General features: G+C 43.8%; 2 protein-coding genes across 5 annotated transcripts in view; one reads left to right on the top strand and one right to left on the bottom strand.

The window, feature by feature from the left end:
• Positions 1–1,471, bottom strand: part of mrpl24 (mitochondrial ribosomal protein L24) — a 3,903-nt gene extending 2,432 nt beyond the window's left edge. The window contains exons 1-2 of the mRNA XM_083524630.1: positions 1,311–1,471; positions 369–608 (exon numbers count right to left, since the gene is read on the bottom strand). Coding sequence (XP_083380756.1) covers positions 369–551 — 183 coding nt within the window. The 5' untranslated portion in view covers positions 552–608; positions 1,311–1,471. The remainder of the gene's footprint in view (positions 1–368; positions 609–1,310) is intronic.
• A 1,188-nt stretch (positions 1,472–2,659) lies between these two features.
• rfx5 (regulatory factor X, 5) lies at positions 2,660–17,709 on the top strand. 4 transcript variants are annotated; one of them, XM_083524491.1, is made up of 10 exons: positions 2,660–3,811; positions 5,235–5,357; positions 10,593–10,626; positions 10,745–10,827; positions 11,161–11,277; positions 12,070–12,186; positions 12,315–12,393; positions 12,502–12,700; positions 12,800–12,894; positions 15,549–17,709. In XM_083524491.1, exons 2-10 carry the CDS (start codon positions 5,272–5,274, stop codon positions 16,356–16,358), a joined length of 1,620 nt encoding a protein of 539 aa, XP_083380617.1. In that variant the 5' UTR covers positions 2,660–3,811; positions 5,235–5,271; the 3' UTR covers positions 16,359–17,709. The 4 variants fall into 4 exon arrangements, with proteins under 4 accessions (XP_083380617.1, XP_083380616.1, XP_083380614.1 ...); XM_083524490.1 differs by having other exon boundaries at positions 2,663–3,811; positions 11,158–11,277; positions 12,070–12,189; positions 12,318–12,393; XM_083524488.1 differs by having other exon boundaries at positions 2,814–3,811; positions 11,158–11,277.
• The last annotated feature ends 2,291 nt before the right edge of the window (positions 17,710–20,000 follow it).

Below are 20,000 nucleotides of genomic sequence, written 5' to 3'. Positions count from 1 at the left end.
AGCCAATAGGCTGACAGACAGACAGACAGACAGACAGGCTGGCAAATGGACATGCAGACAGACAGATGGAGAGAAAGACAAACATACAGACTGACAGACAGGCAGACAAATGGAGAGAGAAACAGGCTGACAGACAGACACACTTAGAGAGCGATGTTCAAAGAAGACCTACATACTGACATATACAACAAAGTTATGAGAGAAATAGACAGACAGAAAGTCAGACAGACAGACAGTCAGACCTGCATCTTCACCTTTACTTCCATGATGTATTAGATTAGATTAAACTCTACTGCAATATACACTTTAAAACACACACACACACACACACACACACACAGAGTTCAGTCTACACAGGAGTTTCTCACCACGTCCCCCCTGAACACACTCCAGTCCTCGGGGCTGATCGGCTCCACGAACACCTTCCTCCTGATCTTCCCCGGGGGGTTCAGTCTCCTCGCTGCTACGGTCCACGGCCTGTTCGTCCCGTACCGATAACCACAGGGAAACGCCGCCCTCGCCGCCACGCGGAGCAGAGCCGTCACACGCATGTTTCTCACACACACACACACACACACACACACACACACACACACACACACAGTAGTCTAGAATTGGGAAACAGGAAGAGATTTTATTCACACAAGTGTAATATAACACAAAATAATCCTTATTATTAATAATATTAAATCAAGTGTGTTTTTAAAACTGATACTCAAAAACTGGAATTTCGATTTTGTTTGGATTGAAAATCGTTCACACTTCTGCAAATGTTTCATGAATGTATCTGGGACAGAAAGGAACCTGGTGGTGCTTTATCAGCAACATATCAATAAAGATCTACAAAGCGATGAGGAAATCACTACTTGTGATCAAAAGGGTGCAAGATCAAATCCCAGCACCACCATGCTGCACTGCTGGGCCCCTGAGTGAGGCCCCTAACATCACCTGCTCAAGATAAGTGTAAATCAGTCTGGATGAGGAGGCATCTACCAAATACCATTAAAGTCAATTATTATGTAGACATCTGGACCCAAATTCTGCATAATCTAATTATATATATTCATTGTAATATTTATTTCAGTAAGACACAAAAATAAATTGTGTATAAGCTGGAACAGAAATCCTTTACAGACTATTTCAAGTCTATGAAGGTGTACAGGAGAGTGACGAGTTCAGCTGCACAATCTTCATCATCATCATCATCATCATCATTATTATTATTATTATTATTATATATCTGATCTGTCCTCATGTTATTCAAGCATCATTACAGAAACGTCAAATAAATAATTCACTTTTTTCCTCACCTGTTCAGCAGGAAACCTGCCGGTGACGATTTAAACCCAAATCTCTAGATTAACTCTTTAATTATTACTTAATAGAATATTAATGCTTTAATCCCAAACACACGGCGGTCAAAAGCACGTCCCGGTGTCACCCATTACCACGCATGCGCACAAACTGGAAGAGGATGGGAGGGGGGAGGAGGCCATCAGGTACTTCCGGTTTACAGGGACAGGAAGTGTGATGAGTGTAAAAGTCGCTCTATTTATTTAATATTAATAAATAAATTTCCTCTTTATTGTTGTAACCATATTTATTTACCCTTTTTATTTTATTTATTTATTTAATTATTCTTTTTTTTTTCTCCCTTTTTTTAATTAAAAAAATCTCAGTATTATTTTTGTGATATTTCTTTATGGTATGAATGTTAATTAGTTTTCTTCAGGGAAAAAATTAAATGAGGAAAATATTACTAAGTAAATAAATACATTTAAATACATTTGTTTAAAAAAATTGTTATAATTGAATACGTGTACATTTGATTTATTTAGTTAATTTAAATATGAATACTTTAAAGCCTGATATTATTATTGTTATAAAAAAAAAAAAAAAAAAAAAAATAATAATAATAATAATAATAATAATAATAATAATAATAGTCAATGTCCCTTATCGGTTAACTATTTAATTATCAGGAGGAGCAGGTCAGTGAGGAAATGTCCAGTAGCTAATTAAACTAATATACTGTTAAGATTTTCATTGTGACCAAACAAAACTTTAATTCTTGGAGATGTTTCCATGTGATCTACGCTGCCCGTAGTGTCTTTTCTGATCAGAGAAGAATCACACGGCACACAGCATATGTTCTTCTTTAGTTTAATGCAGATAACAGACAAGTATTTATACACACTGGAACAAACCTGAGCTAAAACTGTTCCTGATTGGGTAAGAAGACAATAATAACTAGAGATGTGTGAGTCCAGATAAAGACTTCCTGTAGACCTCACATACTCACATGGTAAAGACCCTGTAGACACTGAACAGATAACAGGAATGTGTTTAGAGAACCAGTGTGAGAACCATCTTAACACTAACACATACAGTTATCAAGATAAACCATATGAGAGCTTCTACATCTCCACTGTTGCTCAATGAGGCGCTTTAGAGCAAAAAATGCAGTAACGTCAGATCCGGTGTTATGCGCTAAAACAGACTGCCCCACTTATCTCATAATTATGATTTAGTATCTCATTTTGGTATCTGGTTTTAGTGAATCAACCACATTCAATGCAACCAGCCTGATCACTGAACACAAACAAACGACTCTTTTAACAAATTTATGTTTAAATATGCATGTAAGTATATTATATATTATTATAGTTGATTTAGATGAGATCTTGTACAGTAGCTTGAGTCTTCAGGATTGTCTGAACATTCGTTTATCTAGTGACATCATGTGACAACAAAACAAAACAAAAATTTAGGGGTGGTTTGAATGTGGTTTCTGTGTATTTCGTCTGTGTTTTTGACCAGGACCAAGATACACATGGAGTCTTTGTATTTATATATAATGTGTATTATTTGTCATGCTTCCGAAAATTTAACTTAAACTCGCTACAGGTTTGTGTCGAGATCAAGAAACAGAAGTTCTATATACTTTATCATCTCACTTAATTGATGGTTTTTCAATTCAGATCTCAGGTTCAGGTAAAGTCAGTCTTTATTGAATTTTTATAGACCGGTGTAAAAATGTGCACCCCAGTGTATACGTGTAAATCAGAATCCACAAGAACCATGCAACCATTCTCATGCCACCCCATAAATCGTTTTATAGATTATCTCCAATTCAGAATATATGTACTGTACACACCGATCAGGCATAACTTTATGACCACCTGCCTAATCTTGTGTTGGTCCTCTGTTTCCTGACCTGTCGAGCTTCAACAGCATTTACTCTTATTCGAGTTACAGAAGCTCGTGTGTTGGATCGGACCACCCAGATCAGCCTTCTCTCCCCACGTCTAGACGTCACAATTTGTCAAAATCGCAAATCCTTACGCTCGCCCATTTTTCATGCATTTAACACGTCGAGTTTGAGGACAAAATGTTCACCTGCTGCCTAATAAATAAATAAATAAACCCACTAACAGGTGAAATGATGAAGATCATCAGTGTTCTTCACTTCACCACTCAGAATGTTATAATGCTATAAAGTTCTGCCTGGTCTGTGTTTATTAAGTAGTTTTTGTGTATGAATAAGACATGAGCCATAAGTTCATGGACATGTATGACGGTCCAGGGGTGTTGGTGTGTCCCAGCCCCGCCTGTCCTCTCAGCACGTCTGGGAAAATAGATAGAAAAGAAGAATCAGCCAATCAGAGAGCGGGGTACAGTCTGTATCCGAGGCAGACGAGCCGAGCGGACCAATCAAAGCGGGTTTTGCTTTGTAGTCAGGCAGACATAAGGACGTTCGTCCAATCACAAAATGATGCGCAGGGATTTTTTTGCTGTTTATTTGACTCAGGTACTTTTTTCTTTTCTTTTCGTTTCTTTTTTTAAAGAATAAACCGTGCCGATATTTTCGCCTTTTGCCGAACACTTAATGCGGGCTGACAGTAAGGGCGCGGGCGGCCGCGGATCCGGGGCGCTTGTATCCGGCTGAGAGGGTTGGGGGTGCAGGCTGTATGCTAACGTTAGCTAGCATGAAGGTGTTTCTGACTAGCCGGGTGAAATCTGACTAGCATGCTAGCTCACTGCGGTACAATATCAGTGTAGAGTTTCACTTCCAATACATCATGTATTTTATTTTTTAATTAGGCGAGATGGAAGGGCGATTAGCTAGGTGGCTAACTCGCTAATCGTCCCCCTGTCTGTGTTATGCTAGCTCTCCGGATTAGCCGCGAGCTCACCCCCTGGCGTTGTGCTTGTTTTGGTCGGTGTGTCCTGACGTGTTTTTCACCTTCTGTCTCTTGATGAGATTTTAATTCATAATAAATGTGTGTGTAATTGGTTTCATCGTGCATATAAACAATGCATGGACACATGGCACGTGACACGTGTGTGTATTATGCTGTGTATTAATATTGTGTTGCTCTTATACACTTTTTTTGTGGCACTGAGTGTATAATCCCTGCCCTGCTGAGAGTGTGTGTGTGTGTGTGTGTGTGTTTTCATGAGTGTTTTAAACTATAAATATATATTTCAAAATATTGATGCCCCAACTCTCCCTCCTTTCCCTCCTTTCCCTCCTTCTCCTCACCATTTGCACTCTTTCCATCGTTGTTTCCTGCTTTCACAACGCAGCTGACGCGATAAGAAGCGTCCAGAAATGTCGTGATGACATCACAATGTGCTGATTTGCATAATCATATTACACCATCATGTTCATTTGCATATCAACACTCGTTTTGCAGGAAAGTCTTTATAGGGCGATGATTATAAACGCACATAACAGCAGCTATGAACGTGTGTTTCTTCTCCGTCCAACATCTTTAGTCTGTCAAAGTAATATAAACTCAACTGTACTTAAAAACCAACTCGCACCTGATCGCTGACATTGGAGACTCCTTCCTTTAACGTTACACAAACATCAGAACAGAAATCTTGTGCGTTCGGTGATGGATCAAAAGAAAGATAGAGTACTTTATTAATCTAATAAAGAAATTGTGACTTACCCTATTAGAAGAAGCATATTAATATAAACCAACCCCTTCTAACCAATCAGAATTCAAAAGCGTCACAGCATGAATTATTATTTCCTACGGAACCACATAGCGACTGTTTACACATTTTTACACACACACACACACACACACACACAAAAGTTTTGTAAACGGTTTAAAATCTTTAGAAATACGCCATTATTAAGGCTGCGAGAGAAAACACGTGTAATTATCGTGTTATTAAAGACAATTGCGTGTGTGTAATACGAGTCTTGTTGATCCCAGAGCGGGTCCTGAATGCTGTTTGTTTCCCTGAGCCACGATGGAAGACCCAATAAAGGCTGAAGACTCAGCTGCAGAGGGAGACGCCAAACCTGGCATGCTCCAGAAGCTCAAGCTGAACATCTCGTAAGAGTTTTTTCCTGTTACACACAAGTTACACACACACACACACACACACACACACACACACACGCATCATATTCCACATATAAAAAGGCAGGTGTCCATGTGCAAAAGAAACCTAATACACACCCAGTGTATCAGCGTCCTTAGAGGAGCTGCTCATGGTAACTTGTAGGTTATATGGGCTGAATTATGTGTAAAAGTTAGTGCACCCTTCAACTTAATTTATAAACTTTTTAGCCAGTAAATTCCTCATTAGGAATAATAAATTCTCAGACTTTTCTAACCTTGTGCATGAATACAACATTCAATACAAATACAAATCTATTTTACAACTTTATTCATATATTATTATATTTATCCATAAACAAGCAGATCACTATAATCAGAGATCACATATCAGCTGCTGTGGTTCAAAAAATACATCACCTGCTTTTCTTTGCTTCACAACATCATAAGATACAGAGTGTTTGATTACATTCCATTTAATCATTTGGAATACACCATAGCAACCACCTAGCAACAACCTGGGATAAAATATCATCTGCCCAGAAATCAACTGGAACACCTTAGCAACCACATAGCAACAACCTCAGATCGTTTGTCTAAAAATCAGCCTTTCTGACTTACAACATCTGGGAAAACATCTGCCTGGAAATCAGTTGGAACACCATAGTAACCACCATAGTAACCATCCTAGCAACAACCTGGGATTACATATCTACCCAGAAAACATCCAGAACACCTTAGAAATCACCAAAGAAACCCTGAGCAACAACCAGGGATTATCTGCCTAAACAGGTTCGCCCTAGCAACCGCCTAGCAACAACCTGGGATTACAGATCAACCACCTTGCAACAACCTGGGAGTACAGATCAACCACCTCGCAACAACCTGGGAGTACAGATCAACCACCTCGCAACAACATGGGAGTACAGATCAACCACCTCGCAACAACCTGGGAGTACAGATCAACCACCTCGCAACAACCTGGGAGTACAGATCAACCACCTCGCAACAACATGGGAGTACAGATCAACCACCTCGCAACAACCTGGGAGTACAGATCAACCACCTCGCAACAACCTGGGAGTACAGATCAACCACCTCGCAACAACATGGGAGTACAGATCAACCACCTCGCAACAACCTGGGAGTACAGATCAACCACCTCGCAACAACCTGGGAGTACAGATCAACCGCCTAGCAACAACCTGGGAGTACAGATCAACCACCTCGCAACAACCTGGGAGTACAGATCAACCACCTCGCAACAACCTGGGAGTACAGATCAACCACCTCGCAACAACCTGGGAGTACAGATCAACCACCTCGCAACAACATGGGAGTACAGATCAACCACCTCGCAACAACCTGGGAGTACAGATCAACCACCTCGCAACAACATGGGAGTACAGATCAACCACCTCGCAACAACATGGGAGTACAGATCAACCACCTCGCAACAACCTGGGAGTACAGATCAACCACCTCGCAACAACCTGGGAGTACAGATCAACCACCTCGCAACAACCTGGGAGTACAGATCAACCACCTCGCAACAACCATAGCAACAGGATGGATAAAAACTAGCAGCAGGGGTATAAATATTAGTAATTTGTTTAGTAATTGTAAACATTCCCACTAAGAGTCGGAGTGTGTGTGTGTGTGTGTGTGTGTGTGTGTGTGTGATGATAATAAATATGAAATTAGAGAACGGTATTCAGTATGAAGTTCTTTTCTGTTTTAAATGATTGTTATAATTTGCTGTGTGAATAAATGGAATGGATGTAGTAGTTGTGAAGAGTTTATATGAATGGTAATAAGAGAATGTAAGAGGAGCTCATTAGGAGCTGCTGTAGCCCCGCCCCCGGGCTCCTGGCTGCGGGGAGGGTTCGGGCTGTAGACGCGCCGTGTTTCCTGCTCCGTGTAGATCCTCAGAAGATCCAACTCGGATCTGGAACCAGCTCAACCCTAAATGCACAAAAAACTCGAGCAGTCCGGAAGAACAAGCCGCGCGGCCGAGCAAGATGGCGAGATGGAGAGATGCGGAGAAGATGCCGTGGGTCAGATCACGGCGAGGTTGCAGAAACTTCACGGACCGCTCGACGAGATATCCAGCAAGATGGACCTGGTGATGCGCCGAGTGGTGGCCGAGAAGAAGCGCGTGTCCGAGCTGGAGGCGCACAGCAGAGCCACCGAGGGGCGCGTGTCCGAGCTCGAGGACGCGCTGGAGAGAGCGCTGGAGGACCTGGAACACGGCCGCCTGTTCTCCAGGGATGTCCGGGTCGTCGGGCTGAGAGAAGGTACAGAGGGTTCGGACCCGGTCAAGTTTTTCGAGACCTGGGTGCCGGGTGTGCTGGGCGTGCGCGAGCGGATAGAGCTGGAGCGCGCGCGGCGCACGGGAGCGCGGAGACGCGCCGACAGAGAGCCGAGAGCGGTTCTGCTGAGGTTCCACAGCTACATGGACAAGCGCCTGGTCCTGCAGGCCGCCAGGGATAAAGACACGTTACGGGTGAGGGGCAGAAAAGTCTTCTTTCGGGATTTCTCATTTCTTGCCGTGCAAAAGAAACGCGCCGAAACCACGTGCGCGCGCAAGCGGCTTCTGCTCAAAGCAGGCTTCAAACCTTCCTCCATGAACCCTACTCAGATTAATGTCCTGAATCCATCCGGAGGAGATGATGTGTACTTACACCCTGTCAAAGTGGAGACTGCTCTCAAATCTGAGACGCTTCAGCAGGAAGACGGAACAGAGGAGTGAGTAGAGGGTCTCACACCACCATTCATCACACACAGCATCTCCATTCATCTCCTTTATCTCCAATCATCTCCATACATCCCCATTCATCTTCACTACTGCTCTAATCCATACACAGAACTCAATGACCATAACTACTGCTGTAGTAGATCTGGAGAGGCTGTTCTACTGTCCATTCAGTTATACTGGTTACCAGGTGGTTTAGATGGTAGCTCATGAGGTTACTAAGTCGTTGCTATGGTATCTCAGGCAGTTGCTAGGTTGTTGCTGTGGTGACCAGGAGAGTTAGGCAGTACAAGGTGTTTATGTGGTTGCTATGGTACTGAAAACAGGTACTAAGTGGTTACTATGTGGTTGCTATGGTATTGAAAGCAGGTACTAAGTGGTTACTATGTGGTTGCTATGTTATCTGAGGCAGTAAATATGCTGTTGGTTGTTATGGTAGCTGAGACACCATTACTTGATGGTTTCTATTCAGTTGCTATGGTACCTGAGGCCATTGCTGCGGTGTGGTTGCTCTGCGGTTGCTATAGTATGTGAAGCCGTTTCTAGGTGGTTACTATGCTTCCTCAGGCAGTTCCTGGATGGTTGTATCTGAGGAATTTACTAGGTGATTACAAGGTTACTATGGTATACCAAGTGACCATAGGTTATTATGGTATGGTGATATGGTTCCCTGGGTGCTATAGTACCACATGCATTTTTTTCTGGTTGTTGTGTGTTTTTTTTTATTCCAGTTACAAGAAGATCGCCATGGAACCCGAGTCATTTATTCGGTGGTCACTAGGAGGTTGCTGCTGTATCTTGGGTGAATTGTTGGGTGGTTGCTGTGGTACTAGAGGCGGTTGCTAGGTAGTTGCTATGTGTTTTATTTTTATTTTAGGCAGATATTATTGGTTGCTAGGTGGTATCTACAGTGTCTGATGTGGTTACTAGGTGTTTGCTACGGGATGTATTAGTGTTTAAGCCTTTGTTATCATTTGTGCCTCTGGTCTTTCTCTCCTCAGTGCAGTGAACACTGCAGCTCTTAGTAACACACACACACACACACACACACACTCTTAGAGGGAGAGTAAAGCGCTGTTGTAAGCAGCACTGCTGTACAGGAGCACTGATTTCTACTTGACCTGAGGTGTGTGTAAGACCTGTGATTACTGTAACATCTAAAACACACACATTATTTTCTAGATTAATGATAAAACTCTAAGTGAAAATTATTTTATAGAAGAGCAGAATTTGCAAAACAGAGAGAGAGAGAGAGAGAGAGAGAGAGAGAGAGAGATGTTTTGATGTTGTGATTCGGGGGGTTTGAGGTGTGATACCTGTTACCTGTAGAGTAACATCAACTTAATCTCAATAGTAAACATGACTCGTTTAACAAATCTTAAAGCTTCCAGAGTCCTGAGGGAGTAACAGGTTTGTGGAGGGGGTGCTGGGTGGTTGCTGGGTGGTTGCTGGGTGGTGCTGCGTGGTTGCTACGTGGTTGCTGCGTGGTTGCTGGGTGGTTGCTGGGTGGTTGCTATGGTATCTCAAGGCAGTTATTAAGGGGTTGTTAGTCACTCATTACTAATAATTATATCCTGTATTACAAGTGGAAAATACGTCTTGTTTTTTTTTTTTAATTAAATGTTTATTTGAACAAAAAATGTTTTGTAGTATCTACAGTTCCTTTGTAATATAAACATTTTTAAACGATTGAAAATGCTAAATGGCTAAATGGTCACATGCTAAATGGCCACATTGGAACTTACACACCAGAACCAGCAGGTTCAGGGACGGCTTTTTTCCATCCACCATCACACTACTGAACTCTACAATACACCGCTAGATCACTACAAAACAAACACAAAACAAAACACTGTATATAACCTCTGTACAATACATGTACATACTACATACTAACATACTATATCTTTTTTACTCCTCATTACAGCTGCACTATTTTTTATCTATATGTATCTTTATATCTCTACTGTACATCCTGCCCAACATTTCACATTCATGTATGTGTATATAATGTGTGTGTCTATCTATCTATCTATCTATCTATCTATCTATCTATCTATCTATCTATCTATCTATCTATCTATCTATCTATCTATCTATCTATCTATCTATCTATCTATCCATCCATCCATCCATCCATCCATCCATCCATCCATCCATCCATCCATCCATCCGGAACACTGTACCAATAGTATTTGGACAAAACATTCCCCAGACCATTACACAACCCCCACCAGCCAGAACTGTAGCCACACACAAGGTTTCTTCTATAGCCATTGGTGTAAAAATTCTCACCCTACAACCGATATCTTCTACGGTGAGTTCTGAGATGTCTTTCTGCTCAGCATGGTCATACAGAGTGGCCATTTGAGTTCCTGGTCAGTGAGTTCGATCACATTCTCAACGTTTTGCTGGTTTAAAGGTTGATGTTGTATTCATATTTGTTGACCCTGTTTGTTTTTTCCTCACCACAGTAAAACCGTACAGAGTAAAGTGGAGACAATTTTGGTAAGCACCTGGATAACAGAATCCGAAAAAAATGGCAGCTGTTTAATGTTCTCAATGCACTCATCAATGCACTCATCAATGCACTCGTCTATCTCCTCTGTGTACCGTCTTTCCTCAGAGAGATGTGCAGCAGTTTACAGACAACGACAAACTCTACCTGTATTTACAGCTTCCCTCAGGTCCGAGCGCAGGAGAGAAGAGGTACGACTGAGGAATACATACATTCACGAGGTGGTATAAAAAGGTTTGGAGACGCGCTCTTTGTTCTAACTTGCTGTCCATGATGAAATCGCAGACGTGGTAAAGCCTGTGGTCAGAATAGCACCAGTTGCACAGGAGGATGTCTTTTGGAGCACTGATTTATGAAGGTCGGTGCTCCCTGTGACTGTGTTTGCAGCCTTGTGCTGCCATCTGTTGGCGTGTTACAAAACTAGTCTTGAAACTCTTTGATACCCCCTTGTAAATATTAATAAACAAACTAGTAAGAAATGATTTTCTGAAGCGAGACATGAACATGTATGTGTTTGACAGCAGTGACTTCAATCTGGTGAACACGGCCGACCAGCTCCACACCTGCAACTGGATTCGCAGTCACCTGGAGGAACACGCCGACACCTGCCTGCCCAAACAAGATGTTTACGAGACTTACCGGTGAGATCCCACTTCCTGGTTCCTCCAGAGGCCTAACGTTTGTGGACACCTGAGCATAAGATTGCTATGAGCTTCTGTTTAAACATCCCGTTCCACATTTAGTCTCCAGCTGGTGCTGTTATATTGTTTGCTGGAGCACCGTGGTCCTGGGGAAACGTTGTAAATGGTTGAAATGACAATAAACCCTGGTCTTGATTTAATGAGCTCCACTCTTCTGGGAAGATGTTCCACTAGACTTTGTGAAGATTCATTCAGACACAGAAATTTGACATGATTTTGTGTGCAGGATTGAAGAAATGATGTGTGTGTTATGTGACGGAGCAGTGCATGTAGGGGGCGTGGCCTCAGTAACCGTGCAGTAAGTGTGCCGTGTGCACGTGATTGATGATTGTGCAGGGGAGAAATTTAAACTGGAATTACGTTCAATCTGGTTGTTTGAACCAAAATTCATTTTGAATGAAAAATTCCTGGAATTTTGCAACCCTACTCAGCGTTTACATTCATCCCAAAGAAGTTGAATATGTCAGAGCTCTATTGCAGGAGATCTTTTACTCCAAACCATGGAAACCACATGTGCACTTTGGGAAAGTCGGCTGGAAACGTCGGGTGTCCCAATACTTTTGGGGCACATAGTGTGGCAAAAGGATGATTTTTTAAGTCGCAATCTCTCTCAGATTATAAATAAGAGAATAATATACAGATGGTACTGTAGAACATCTCAGTTCTGGTGAGAAGAAACGCTGCAGCACAATAAGGTTACTGACACGGCGTGTTGTGATGTCTTCTCTGCAGGAAGCACTGTGAAAACCTGCAGCAGAGACCACTGAGCGCCGCCAACTTCGGCAAGATCATTAGAGACATCTTCCCCAACATCAAGGCTCGCAGGCTGGGAGGCAGAGGGCAGTCCAAATATCCTTTACATCAACATGTCTCTCCCACACACACACACACACACACACACCCCTGTACATACCTACTAACATCCATCCATTTATTAACCTGTGTATATGATTGTTCCTTGACCACGTTGGTGTTACGTACTGCTACAGTGGGATCCGCAGGAAGACGGTGTTAAACATGCCGTTATTACCCAATCTGGACCTGAAGAACGATCCGGTACCAAACGTTACACACACTCACACCTTTACCCTGTACTTCTAGCAAAACACTACATTTTTACTACTCCTCACGTGCCCCCCCCCCCCCCCCCCCCTCCCCCTACAGTCCGAGCTGACCGAGCTGGTGCAGACGTACAAACAAGAAGTGACGGAAGCCGCGTGTGAGCTGATCTGCGACTGGGCTCAGAAGATCCTCAAGCGCTCCTTCGACACGGTGGTGGAAATTGCACGGTTCCTAGTGCAGGAGCACATCGTGAACCCGCGCTGCAGCCAGGCCGAGCTCGTCACGTCCGCCTCGCTCGCCGGTACACACACACACACACACACACATGTTTACACACTCACTCATCTCTGTTTAGGCATTTTACCTCACAACGAAATAACGTGTGCCGATGTGTCGCCAGGAGGTCCTGCGAAACCACACAAAGTGATTAAAAAGAACCCGACCACGTCCAGAGGGAACGTAGCGGAAGAGGAGAGCATCAGCCAAGACGCTAAGGTATTTTCTATATTCATGAGATATACGAGGTGGTATCACAATGTTTGGATTCTAGCGTGCCACAGAGTCAAGTGAAGTTTGTTTCTATTGCGCTTTTCACAACACACATTGTCTCAAAGCAGCTTTACAGAATGTAACAGTGAAGGTGAATGGTGTGTGTTTATCCCTGATGAGCAACATGGAGACTGTGGTGAAGGAAAAACTCCCTTAGATGTTATGAGGAAGAAACCTTGAGAGGAACCAGACTCAAAAGCAGAACCTCATCCTCATTTGGGTGACATCAAGAGTGTGATTATAGTCTTTAAACACTACAGAACACTGGAGAGTGAGAACTAACATGAGCACTGGAGTGTGTGATTATGACTGATGATCTTTCTACAGTCTTCTACAGTCATTATGGTTATAAAACCAGGAGCTACTGAGCAACTCATAAAATATCTCAACATCTGAGATCATCACAGATCCAACACCAGCTTCTCCATGCCAGAGCCTTTAAACACTCGAAGAGGTCCAGTGTCCAAACTCCACATGAAGTGGGATCTAATTGGCACTGGTACGTCTCTAGATGGTTCGGGATGTTTGGAGGCATCTACTTCTTTAAAGCTCCATAATCTTCATGATGTGGGACGTGACTGGAGCTGGAGGAACCTCAGGATGCCTCGGGATGGGGAGAGAAAGAGAAGCAGTGGAGAGGAATTAGCGTAGCTGCTGTTCATGATATTAACAGCACAAGTTAATAATGTGATGTGATCAGATGTTCTGGAGCACAAGGTTATGATGTGTGATGTGTGTGATGTGTAGAACTCGCTAAAAACATACGTCTTTAATCTGCACTTAAACTGGGAGAGTGTGTCTGAGCCCCGAACACTGTCAGGAAGACTGTTCCAGAGTTTAGGAGCTAAATGTGAAAATGTTCTACCACCTTTAGTGGACTTTGCTATTCTAGGAACTACTAGAAGTCCAGAGTTTTGAGATCTCAGGGAGCGTGATGGATTGTAGCGTGTTAGAAGACTGGAGAGATACATGGAGATAAACCATTTAGTGTTTTGTAGGTAAGAAGCAGTAGTTTGTAGTGGATTTGAAGCTTAACAGGAAGCCAATGTAGGGATGAGAAGATTGGGGTTATATGATCATATTTTCTCGACCTTGTGAGACTCTGACTGCTGCATTCTGAACTAACTGAAGCTTGTTTATTAATGATGCAGGACATCCACCTAGTAATGCATTACAGTAGTCCAGTCTGGAGGTCATGAACGCATGGACGAGCTTCTCTGCATCAGATATAAACAACATGTTTCTTATCTTAGCAATATTTCTAAGGTGGAAGAAGCTGTTTTTGTAACTTGGTTGATGTGATTTTTAAAAGACAAGTTGCTCTAAAATAACTCCCAGATCTTTTACTGTTGAACTAGTAGTTACAGAACATCCGTCTAAATGCAGGCTGAGATGCTGGAGCTTCTGTGTACTGGTTTTTGGGCCGATGAGCAAAATCTCCGTCTTATCAGAAAAAAATCTCTGTTTTATCAGAATTTAAAAGTAGAAAGTTATGAGTCATCCAGTCTTTTAATTCTTTAACACACTCAGTTATCCGAGCTAATTGAGCGTATCATCTGGTTTAGATGAGATTTATAGCTGGGTATCATCAGCATAACAGTGGAAGCCAATTCCATGCCTTCTAATAATATTTCCTAAGGGAAGCATGTATATTGTGAAAAGCAGGGGTCCTAGAACTGAACCTTGTGGCATGCCATAATTTACTAGCATTAGCCTGGATAAATCTCCATTTAAGTCTACAAAATGGTAACGATCGGACAGGTAGGATTTAAACCAGCTTAATGCCTGTCCCTGAATGCCCATGTAATTCTGTAAGTGATACAGGAGAAGATCATGATCTATAGTGTCGAATGCAGCACTAAGATCTAATAAAACTAACAGCGAGATAAAGCCTTGGTCTGAAGCTAAAAACAGGTCATTAGTGATTGTAACTAGAGCAGTTTCTGTGCTATGATGGAGCCTGAAACCTGACTGAAACTCTTCAAAGATATTGTTCTCTTGTAAGTAGGAACAGAACTGAGCAGCGACAATCTTTTCTAAAAACTCCACATAAATGGGAGATTTGAAATGGGTCAGTGATGTTCCTCCGCTCTTAAAGTGCGTGTGCCACTCAAAACAACTCGAAGGACTCGTAGCAGCGTCGCCGCAAATTTGCTGAATCACGTCAAACGTCTCTGGCAGACTTGCCCAATTTGATGCAGAATTTCGCTTTTGCTCTTTGTTCTAACTTGCTGTCCATGATGAAATCGCAGACGGTATAACGCAGAAGGTGGTAACGCACGTGATAATAATATCACCAGTTGCACAGCTCCCAATGTGCACAGGCTGATGCCTTTTGGCACACTGACGGATGAAGGTTGGTGCTCCCTGTGACTGCGCAGGCAGCCTCGTGCTGCCATCTGTTGGCGTGTTACAAAACTAGCCTGGAAACCTTTTGATACCGCCTCGTATGTTATCCCTAGTGGAGGGTGAGGGAAGGACCATTAATAGCTGGTATAATGTAAGTGATGACTGAAACTGACCTCACATCAGAGTAACACAGAGACGTCACGCTACCCTGCGCATGTTATTAAAATTTGTTGATTTATTTACGTTTACAGAAAGATGAGACTGAGCAGTCTGCGCCTATGAAGTATCTTCCAAACGACAAATCAGCCAGACCTCCTGAGATTTCGCGTTACGGAGGCCGCGAGATGCAAGTGGAAGCTCTGGTCAAGAAACTTCCTCAGCTCCGACCTCGTGGCTCCGTTCCGGAAAAACCTCTCCTTTCTGTACACGCGTCCGCTCCCGCCTTCACGCCCAACGACTCCAGCAGCGTCCAAGTGATGCCTTTCACCGTGACGGCGCTCTCGGCCCAGCAACGTGGCTCCACCCTCCCTCTCATGATCCTGCCTCCAGTGACCGTTTCCACACCGACGACGGCGTCCAAGCGCCCGTCCGATTCATCCGCCGTAGCCGCGGGGCCGCCCCTGAAACGCAAACGAGGCCGACCCAGGAAGCAGAGACCGGAGGATATACCTGGTCAGAACCAGAATGTCAGTCTGAATCCAGTGGTGCTGAACAGAGGGGTGATTCAGAAAGTGCAGTCCTCCTCCTCGTCTTTATCTGCACAGGTGACAGAGACGGCAGTGCAGTGTAAACCAGAGAAACCCCAGCCGCAGCCCATCGTACTCCCGCAGGAAGCGGGCCGGGCCATGGTGATCCAACGTGCTCCCGTGTCACGTGAAAACCGCCTCGTTACCCAGGTGCAGGTGACTCCGTGTGCCACCGCGCATCTGCCCCCTCCCACCGTACACGAGGACCGGGGTGAAGTGGAGATCACACTCACTCCCATAGACCCCCCCATCACTGCAGATGACCCTGTCTGCACTGTGTCTGAGACGAGCCCGGTCGCGGGGGGGTTTCCTTAGTTATTTGTCCCGTCTCTATGTGTGTGTGTGTGTGTGTGTGTGTGTGTGTGTGTGTGTGTGTGTGAGATCGGTGACTAACTTCGGATTGTTCAGTTCTACACGTGTCTGTGTATTTCTTTGCCGTGTGTTGTGTGTTTTCGCTTCCTCTGTTCCCTGATTAACTAACGAGGTCTAACGAGCTCAAAGATGAACTTGATGTTTTTTTCTCCTCGTCTCAGAGGTGCCAAAATTTACATTTGAACCTGCTGCCAGAGCAATACGGAAAACACACGAGAGCAAAAACAAATCAAAAACTAACCCGGTCGAGTGGCAACGGACGCCTGGACGTGAAAAAAACACGTGTAAAGTCCCGATAGCTGTTTTTATCATACTGGTTATTAGTTACCAGAGCACTAACTCAATATTCACCCAAATGAAGTGTAAGAGGTCAATAATCACATGATAGCAGAGAAAGATGGATCATCTGAATACAATCAATCAAACAGAGCACTTATGAAGGGAGAGGAGTCCAGTATACGACCTGAAGAGAAAATAAATCCCAAAAAATGAGTACGCCCTCCATAAAATCCTTCAATAGTAGGAAAAAACAAAAAAATCGTTTTCTTTTTTCAAGAAGGTGGTCCACCAGAGACAGGAGACCCACTGGCAGCAAGGAAAACCAGTGCAGTGGAAGAGGTAGGGAGCTCAGAGTTCAGCAGGAACTGGTTTGCTCCATGACCAAACATACACTACGATACACATACACATCGACCTTGAGCTCCACTTTTCTAGGAAGATGTTTCACCAGATTTTATGGAGATTCATTCAGACACAAGGCGTCATGTCAGAGGCTGGTGGAAGGTTTTGCTGCTAACACGGAGTCGCATCGTTACTGTTTGTTTTCCTATTTGACTTCTGCAGTTTCTGTTAGCGATGGTGGCACCTCTGAGGAGACTCAGCATGCCAAAGTGGTGTCTGTAACGCTTCCAAAAGCTGTCAGTACATAATGTTACAGCTCCAACACCTCAGATCATCAACTACACCTCGCCTGTGACAGAGGGATTCTTTATTATCGGCCCAACTGTAGCTTTACCGCACTTTTATGACTGATCCAGACAGGAGAGGAGGACATTGGGGCTGTGTGTGTGTGTGTGTGTGTGTGTGTGTGTGTGTGTGTGTGTGTGTGTGTGTGTGTGCGCGCGCACGTGCTCGAGTGAGAGTTGTGTAGGTGATGTCTAGTGCCATTACGGGTTTGTAAATTGAGGGCATTTACAGCATCTCTCTATTTAACTTTAAACGGCAGTGATAAGCACACACACACACACACACACACACACACACACACACACACACACACACACACACACACACAGATGATGTAAAGTAACTGAGATTATTTTACAGGATTGAGGGATGTGATGGAATGTTAGCACTTGATGTGTAAATAGTTATTTTCCTGTGATCGGTGTTTGTTCCGTCTGCACTCATTCTCCTGTACCTCACTAACAATCTCTACAACCCCCTTCCTACCCACTATTTACCCCCTTCCTACCCCCCTCCTAACCACTACCTACTCCCTTCCTACCCACTACATACCCCCTTCCTACCCCCTTCCTACCCACTACCTACCCCCCTCCTACCCAGTACCTACCCCCTCCTACCCACTACCTACCCCCTCCTGCCCACTACCTCCCCCCCTCCTACCCAGTACCTACCCACTACCTACCCCCCTCCTACCCAGTACCTACCCCCTCCCACCCACTACCTACCCCCCTCCTACCCAGTACCTACCCCCTCCTACCCACTACCTACCCCCCTCCTACCCAGTACCTACCCCCTTCCTACCCACTACCAACCCCCCCTCGTACCCAGTACCTACCCCCTTCCTACCCACTACCTACCCCCCTCCTACCCACTACCTACCCCCCCTCCTACCCAGTACCTACCCCCCTCCTACCCACTACTTACCCCCCCTCCTACCCACTACCTGCCATGTTTGAAGTGCAGACCTGCTTGCTTTTACTCCAATTTTAGAAAAAAGAGACACGGGTCGTCCTGCGAGTGAATCTGGAATGATTGACAGTCGTAGATCTCACACTCTCCCTGGAAGCCCCGCCCCTTATTCATGTGTCGTCTGCTGTTCCGGTCTCAACTCGGGTCCGGGGTTTTTACGCTGATCACCGGAAACTTCAGGAAAAATAAACACAAACGATTTTGTGCCAAAAGAAGATTTTTGCAGTGATGTAGTGAGGCAGCTAACTGTTCAACCTTCTCACCTTCTCACCAGGCTGTGGAGCAGAACCTTCATCAACACTGTGCTCATCAACCAAGACTCATCCGCATGGGGGTCCCTTCATCTGCCCTTATTACCCTGAGCATAATAATAAGAAACCCAGCCAAGCACAGTGATGTGACCAGCTTAATAATAAACATTTCTATTATTATTATAATAAAAAACAAGCTGTTTATAAATATAATAAATATATAAAACTGTTCATTCAGATTTTAATCTCTCAGTAGATTTATTTCATGAACCCTATAATTAACAACTTTTTACATTTTACTGTTTATTTTGTTTTCAATAAAGCACAGGATTTAATGATATTAACAGCGTTATTATATACAGAATATTATTTAACAATTAAAAGAGAAATCATTTGGTTCAGAAATGATTTTTTATCTGCTCCAGTGTTGGAGAAGGTGGAGTTTGTTTGTTTGTTTGTTTGTTTGTGGTTCACTGCGATGTGATTTTGATTATATAACAGAAACTCTTCCGTCTTCAGTCTGTTCAATCAGAATCATTAAAAGTTCCAATGACAATAAATCCGTCCTGGTGGGAAGCGAGTGCGGTGTGAAAGCTGCTTGTTGAAGCTCATTGAGGTCTCGATAGAAACTGGATGATAAAATCTAGAAATATTTCGGATTTATATTTTATATTTAGAAATGGGTTGAAAGCTGTGACCTTGTACGACCTCTTCAGTTTATTTACGGAATGAATGGATTTAATATATAATATTATTTATACATATATAATAAACACTATACTATTAGAGTATAATACATAAACTATTAGTATATAATATACTGTTATTTCACATACACATTACAGCACAGCGAAATTATTTCTTCTCATATCCCAGCATGCTCGGAAGCTGGGGTCAGAGCTCAGGGTCGGCCGTGATACGGCGCCCCCTGGAGCACAGAGGGTTAAGGGGCCAGAAGCTTAACCACTAAACTCCCACTCAATGTAAAGGCACAGACGTTAGCTCTGCCCCCTACTCCGCCTCCCACCATGTCTGACTATTTACTCCCCTTCATCTCTAACACACTTTATTTACCCACCAAAATTCTCCTTAACTTCACCCACAACCCTGCATGACTCGAGCCTTAACTCCACCCACAACCCTGCATGACCCGAGTCTTAACTCCACCCACAACCCTGCATGACTCGGGCCTTAACTCCACCCACAACCCTGCATGACTCGAGTCTTAACTCCACCCACAACCCTGCATGACTCGAGCCTTAACTCCACCCACAACCCTGCATGACCCGAGTCTTAACTCCACCCACAACCCTGCATGACTCGAGCCTTAACTCCACCCACAACCCTGCATGACTCGAGCCTTAACTCCACCCACAACCCTGCATGACTCGAGCCTTAA

Source organism: Silurus aristotelis, assembly GCF_946808225.1.
Source record: "Silurus aristotelis genome assembly, chromosome: 21".
In the NCBI taxonomy this organism is placed as follows: Eukaryota; Metazoa; Chordata; class Actinopteri; order Siluriformes; family Siluridae; genus Silurus; species Silurus aristotelis.
Note: the sequence above shows the minus strand (reverse complement) of the source record. Positions and strands in the feature narration are given on the sequence as shown.